Source organism: Urtica dioica, chromosome 8 (genome assembly GCF_054948205.1).
Source record: "Urtica dioica subsp. dioica isolate 48M chromosome 8, U.dioica_male_clone48M_v1_H2, whole genome shotgun sequence".
Lineage (NCBI taxonomy): Eukaryota > Viridiplantae > Streptophyta > Magnoliopsida > Rosales > Urticaceae > Urtica > Urtica dioica.
The window spans coordinates 14,302,738-14,310,060 of NC_142763.1; the positions used below are offsets into that span (position 1 = coordinate 14,302,738).

At 42.0% G+C, this 7,323-nt stretch overlaps 1 protein-coding gene across 1 annotated transcript; it reads left to right on the top strand.

Moving 5' to 3' along the window:
• Positions 1–2,231: 2,231 nt before the first annotated feature.
• On the top strand, positions 2,232–4,452 carry LOC149388398 (uncharacterized). Its single transcript, XM_089622415.1, has 5 exons — positions 2,232–2,879; positions 3,045–3,182; positions 3,294–3,686; positions 4,088–4,339; positions 4,390–4,452. The coding sequence occupies exons 1-5, from the start codon at positions 2,274–2,276 to the stop codon at positions 4,450–4,452; spliced, it is 1,452 nt and encodes a 483-aa protein (XP_089478541.1). The 5' UTR covers positions 2,232–2,273.
• The last annotated feature ends 2,871 nt before the right edge of the window (positions 4,453–7,323 follow it).

Consider the following 7,323-nt stretch of genomic DNA (forward strand, 5'->3'; position numbering starts at 1 on the left):
TGGTGAGTGTTTGTTAAAACCCTATTTCATTTACTCAAAAAGGTATGGGTATCTCTATTTCATTTATTTCGGCCGAGTGTTTGTTGATTTAGGGTTTTTGGCTCAAAATTTTTTTGGGTGTTTTAGTGTATTTGGTGTTTGGGCGAGTGTTTGTTGTGTTTGGCCGAGAATGTGTTGTATTTGGGTGTTTGATTGTATTTGGGTTTGGGTGTTTGAGTGTATTTGTGTTCGGGTGTTTGAGTGTATTTGTGTTTGGCCGAGAATGTGTTGTCTTTGAGTGTTTGTGTGTATTGTGTTTGGCCGAGAATGTGTGTGTTTGTGTGTGTTTCGTGCTCGTGTATATATTTGATTGAACAATGTTAGGGTTTGGCGAGTGTGTGTGTGTGCGTGTATTTGGTCTTGAAGTTGTTGAAAATTGGTGACTTGATTTGTTTTAGGTTTTAGATTCAATGACGAAGTCTAAAGGAAGCAAGGTCGAGGAGGCCTCAAAAAGTCTCCGAAGAAGTCCTAGGACGGCTTCGAAAAGGAAAATAATTTCGCCGTCCAAGCGTTCCAACGATGACGACGCGTTCGTCATCGCACCAACAAAGATAAAGAAGGTATAGAATAAAAATGAAGTGACTTAATTAGATGTATGTGCAGCTATTTGATTTTGTTTTGTGTTTGATATAGCCAAAAAACAAGGCTGAGTCATCGGGCGTTGCGACCGCCTTGGAGAGTCCTACAACTGCTATTCCCCGAAAGGTGAGTGTCAGAAACTCATTTTGATCCTGGTTAGTGACAGATGTGTCACGGACTCGATGACTTCGTGACAGATGTGTCACGAAGTCAGCGAGTCCGTGACACATCCGTCACGAAGTGGGTGAGTCCGTGACACATCTGTCACGAACTCAAGCATAATGGTTTCACTAATAATGTCATTGACTCATATGTGTAGGAGTGGAGACGGTTTATACCGGAGTCCAACGTTGAAGGATTTTCCTTTAACTTCCACGGGGGATTGGAAAATTTCCTCGCTCTCTTACTCGGCCGCAGCGCCGAGACTCAAGCTGGATTCGCCCAATCATGTTTTGGGCAGTTCGTGGGGCAACCCAAAATAGTCCGGTCGTCGGCGATTATAAGCCACTTGGTGTTGAGGACCAGGAGCTTCGAGGGCGAAACCACTGACGGGCTTCTGATTGAGATTGGAGGCCAAGTCCGGGAGTTCACGAAGAGAGACTTCCAGGAGATCACATTCCTCAAAGTCGTCGATGACTACGAGGAATTCAAGTTCGAGGGGGTTGTTTCTAATGACAGCCTCTTCAAAAAATTCTTCCCGGGGAAGTATTTGAGTCGGAACTTGGTCAACCAATTCTTGGAGGCGAGCGTAGATTGGCCGACAGAAGTTCAGGTAAATTACCTGAAAATTTACTTCGTCTTGAATGTCCTCCTGGCGGACGATGCGAAGAACAGGACACCGTGCGTAGAGCTCATTAAGGCGGTGGAGGACACGGACACATTCGGTCGCCATTCATGGGGCAACGTGGTGTGGAACTACCTTCTCGGCGAAGTCCGGAAGTTTGTGGAGAAGGGTGGCGAGCCAATGGAGCAAGGTAAAAAAAAAGGAAGCTCCATCTCCCCGGATTCGTCGAGCCGCTTCAGGTTTGGGGGTACGAGTGTCTTCCTTTCCTGACGAACATGGGGGTTTGTGAGAAAGTCTCCACCACAGCTCGGCCAATAATGCGTCGGTGGAAGTCTATCGGACTTGTTCAGGATGCCGCCATGAGAGGAATCAACTTCAATGAGGTAATAAATTTGTAGGTTAATTCATACTTAATATTGATCATACTCATTTGTTAACTTGTCCCACGTATAGGTTGAATTTCACGGAATCGGCGACACTTCTTCAAGCGTTGCAACCCCTTCTACGACGGCAGCGGGGGTGGACAAACGCTCGGAGAAGAAACCCAAAAAAGACGCCCCACAACCAGAAACACCACCACCACAACCACCACAACCACCACAACAACCGTCCCATTCACAAGCACAGACAGTTGAGGTAACACAATTTTGGGTTTCTATTTTAATTTTAATGAATCCACTCCGTGACACATCTGTCACGGAGTGGATTCACTCCGTGACAGATGTGTCACGGAGTGGATTCACGGAGTGACACATCTGTCACGCACTGGATTTACTCGCCAGCCAGCTTACTTTGTTATGTTGGTCATGGACAGTCCCGGCTTGACTCTCTCGAAAACTCAGTTGGAAATCTCGACGAGCGTTTCCGCTATATGCAAGACGACTACAGGAAGTTCAAAAAAGAAATTTTGGACGCGGTGAAGAGCTACAGAGTGGCTCTTGATGAACTAGATCAGTACTACGATTGGAGAAACGAGTTACAGTTAGAAAAGAAGCGCCGGGAGAAGAAAGCGGCCAAATTGAAGAAGTGGGAAGAAGAGATGGCGAAGAAGAGAGCGGAAAAAGAAAAGAAAAAAAAAGAGGAAGAAGAATATGTTGAGAAGCTGAAGAAAATGCAGGAAGAAGAGAAGAAAATGCGGGAAGAAGAAGAGAAGAAGCAGAGAGAAGAAGAAGAGGATAAGAAGAAAGAAGAAGAGGAGAAGAAGAATAAAGAGGAAGACGAGGAGAAGAAGAAGAAAGACGAAGAAGAGAAGAAGAAGAAAGACGACGAAGACGAGAAGAAGAAGAAAGACGACGAGGACAAGAAGAAAAAGGACGATGACGGGGACAAGAAAAATAAGCAGGACAAAGACGACAAGAATAAGAAGGACGATGGCGCCAAGAAGAGCAAGAAACAGGAGGAGAAGAAGGATGGCAACCAAAAGAAGAAGAAAAACGAAGTCGAGAAAGGGAAAAAGAAGCAAACCAGTCAACAAGAGGTACAAGATATGCAATAGACATATTATTTTTTTCTTTAAGAGTGGATTCACTCCGTGACAGATGTGTCACGGAGTGTACTTAGTGCGTGACACAGTGTCACGGAGTCGCTGAATTTCGTTATTTTGATTACACTCATGTTGAACTAAATGATTTTGAATGGTCAGGAGGACGAAAGTGACGTCGAAAACACACAAGGTCAACAATCTTGGGGTGATGAAGATTCCCCTCTCAGTCTAGAAGCCCAAATGAATGCAGAGGCTATGGAAGAGTATGAGTTGTTAGGGACACAGGGGGTTCAAGAGGTACCTCCATTAATTTGATGGTTGAACTTAATTCTTGACTTGTTTAGAAGCATATAATTGTTATGGTTGAACTCAACAATAAACTTGAACTCTATTTCTCTTGTTGGATAGATATATGACTTGAAGACACCGAATCCCCATATCCTTATTGAAGACTCACCTATCAAGAAACATTTGACCCGGCAACAACGCAGCCCCGATAGGTTTACTCCTTCCAAAAAGGCGTTGCCTTTTCTGAGGTTCACCAATGCTCCGGACGTGCTTCCTGATGAACTGCCGCTGTCGGAGGTAACCAAACAACCGGACCAGGATGACGTTGACGTCATGAAGTTGTGGTTCCAAGTCGGCTTGAAGAGGGGCCACAAGAACATATCTCAGGGCAAACCAAAATATAAGCCGGAGGAAGAAACCATAGCGCCTTCTATGGAACTTGGACAGATGGCTATCAACCAGAAGACCTTCTTCTACAACATGTGGCACGAGGACGGTTGGTTGTCTGATCAGGTATTAATGTGTGTCAATAATTTTTAAAATATGTCTTGTTTTGCAGCTCACTTCGTGACAGATGTGTCACAGAGTCAATTCACTTCGTGACAGATGTGTCACGGAGTCAATTCACTTCGTGATAGATGTGTCACGGAGTCAATTCACTTCGTGATAGATGTGTCACAGAGTCAATTCACTTCGTGACAGATGTGTCACGGAGTGAATTGACTCCGTGACACAAGTGTCACGGAGTGTACTCAGTCCGTGACACATCTGTCACAGAGTGAATACACTCCGTGACACATCTGTCACGGAGTGAATCCACTCCGTGACACTTGTGTCACGAACTAAAGTCACTCCGTGACACTTGTGTCACGGACTGAGGTATTTAGTGCTTATGTTTATCTTTTGTCGTGCAGCATGTGGACGTCGCGATGTACTACCTCCGGAAGAAGAAAAAGGCGGGTTTGTTACGTCACTCCTTCACCATCATGTCCACGGTCTTCTTTAAGTATCTCCGAGATAGTTACACTCAGTTCAATGCTAGTCAAGATCCGGGTGTATTCTTAAAGAAGAAACTGAAAAAATGTGTCGTCGACCACATTACCGGAGAGTCTGGAGCGGAGCAACTGGTGGACCCATGGGACGGGGTCGATGATGTCTTCATCCTTGTAATAGATGCCGGACACTGGTATCTTCTTGTTGTCAACGTGCGTTCAAGGTGTATAACGGTGTACGACTCCATGAGTTACACCGGTGGACACCAAACGCTCGTGGACACTGAAGTTAGAAACTTGGCCACCATTTTGCCATATGTTCTGCATGTCGCCGACGTTCTACTCTCCAATGAAGAAATATTCAAGGTCGTCCACTACGATCAAATGCCACAACAAGACAATGGGTAAATATTTTAATTCTTAATTTTACATTCTTAATGACACATATCAATTAAAGCATGCGTTTTTTGTTCCTTCAGAAATGATTGTGGCATGTTTATGATCAAGACTGCCGAGTTTTTGGCGCACGACCTTCCATTGTCTGATTTGAAACAGGAGGACATGATCATGTATTGACAGAAAATGACCACCGAATTATACCGACACGGAGCGCTAAAACTACACACGCGTGGAAATGTCAATGTTGAGGCAACTTGAAATTATGTGTTTATGATTGTACGCATGTGTTTATAACTTTATATATGTATTCTTAGAACTTCAATTTCGTAGTTTAAAAGTGTATGTATGTGTTTATAACTTTATATATGTATTCTTAGAACTTCAATTTCTTAGTTTAAAAGTGTATGTATTGTTTATAACTTTATATATTTATTCTTAGAACTTCAATTTATTAGTTTAAAAGTGTATGTATTGTTTATAACTTTATATATGTATTCTTAGAACTTCAATTTCTTAGTTTAAAAGTGTATGTATTGTTTATAACTTTATATATTTATTCTTAGAACTTCAATTTCTTAGTTTAAAAGTGTATGTATTGTTTATAACTTTATATATGTATTCTTAGAACTTCAATTTCTTAGTTTAAAAGTGTATGTATTGTTTATAACTTTATATATTTATTCTTAGAACTTCAATTTCTTAGTTTAAAAGTGTATGTATTGTTTATAACTTTATATATGTATTCTTAGAACTTCAATTTCTTAGTTTAAAAGTGTATGTATTGTTTATAACTTTATATATGTATTCTTAGAACTTCAATTTCTTAACAATAACATTGTTTCAATACCAATAAAGTTCAAAACATTCAAAATGTAATACATAGCAAAACACCAAGGAAGTTCTAGATATTCAATGATAAAACGTGTCGAATTACAAACCAAACCAATGTCCCATCCCCGGAGCCCTCATTTCCGGTGGAATTGGGTTGCGACACGTAGCTCTATTGTGACCTACACCTCCACAACGGGAACATTTACGAAGCGGGGCATCAGATTCTCCAAGAGAGGGAATCCTTCTCTTCTTAGGTCTACCCGCCGGACGACCTAAGAAGTTAGGCGGATTTACTTTGATCTGCTTGATTTCGTCGGGAAAAGTCCATGACGATTCACTTCCTTGAGGATGAATAACCCCTGCATACGCCAATTTCCAATACTCGGTCGTGTAGTACTCTGCACAATAGCTCTCAACTGGTAGGTTGCGTAAGCGACAAGCCGCAATGGCATGGACACATACAAATAGATCAGTTTGAAATTCTCGACACGAGCACGTCTTATCAATCAAGTTCACTGCCCATGGTGTTCCTTCTGTGTCTAAAACCTCGAATTCGTATACTGCAGAAGGCCGGACCTAAAACATAAGCAAAAAAAAGTTTAAACATAACCACTCAGTCCGTGACACATGTGTCACGAAATGACCCGAGTCCGTGACACTTGTGTCACGAAGTGGATTCACTCCGTGACACATGTGTCACGGACTGAAGTCACTCCGTGACACAAGTGTCACGGACTCGGGTCATTTCGTGACAGAATTTAAAAATTAAAAACACACTATAACCTGCATATTTGCCGAGACAGCAAGTTTTTTTTAACATTTCGGTATGATATTCCATTGACAACACACTTTGAGTTGATGCTGCCTTTTCTCGTCGTTGGTAGAACCAAACTTGCATTCTCTCCCTCAACCAATCAAGGCACTTCACTATTGGAAATGATCTTGCTTTAACAGTTAACGCATTCAAAGACTCTGCGTTGTTTGAAGCTATGATCGTATACCTTGATGTCTTGAAAAAACAACGTGCCCACTTCTCATTTCCTACTTCGTTGACAAGGTACGGACGTATCAACTGGATTCTTTTGCTCTAACATGTACTTGTATTTTGCAAGAGAGGCATATGAGTCATCATCAGTCCCATACAAGGATTGTATTGCACATTCTTTTGCCCTCCATGCTTTTCTGTATGAAATATTGACTCCAACCTCTGTTCGCATGTAACTCTGAATCTCCTTTGGGGTACAACTATGTACAGTTGGATCAATAAATTTGTGTTTCACCCTCTCTCCAACGAACTCTGCAGTTGCTTGCGGTTGCCCTTTTTGTCTTTCCTCCACAGAACACGTGTGTTTTGGATCATATCTTGAACCATAAATACATACACACGATCAAAAACAATTTAAAATTAAAAGGGCATACATTTCCTGACATATCTGTCACGAAGTACATCCACTCGTGTCAGGAGTGGATTCACGTCGTGATAGATCTGTCACGGACTGATTCATCTACGAAGAGAAATGAAATTTCAAATAAAATCAGTTTTTAGGTCGTGAAATTTTACCTTCTAATTTCAAAACAATCCGTGTTCTTTAGCTTAACTGCCCGGACCGCCCAATCACAATTTTTACCCGCACAAATGACATGAAGTTTGAGCGGAGATGAGTTCTTCGTTTTGAACCGATAATGATTATTGATTGCATCCATCCGCAAATGCTTCAACAACGTCGCTTTGTTTGCATATAATCCTTTTTTTTTTACTCTTACCGGAGATAAAATATCCAACACCTCAATATCGTTACTCTCGACACATGTATTTGATTCGGGAGCCGTAACCGAACACCCCCCATTCTCTTGGCTCGATACATTCTCTTTTCTTTGTGATCGAGTTGGCGGCTGTGGTGGAAGATGAGGCTCTTCCTGGTGTTGAG

Coding starts and splice junctions, on each gene's coding strand:
- LOC149388398 (XM_089622415.1), top strand. CDS start 2,274: ATGCAAGACGACTACAGGAAGTTCAAAAAAGAAATTTTGGACGCGGTG. Junction 2,880..3,044: donor AGCAAACCAGTCAACAAGAG/GTACAAGATATG, acceptor TTGAATGGTCAG/GAGGACGAAAGTGACGTCGA. Junction 4,340..4,389: donor TCGATGATGTCTTCATCCTT/GTAATAGATGCC, acceptor CGTGCGTTCAAG/GTGTATAACGGTGTACGACT.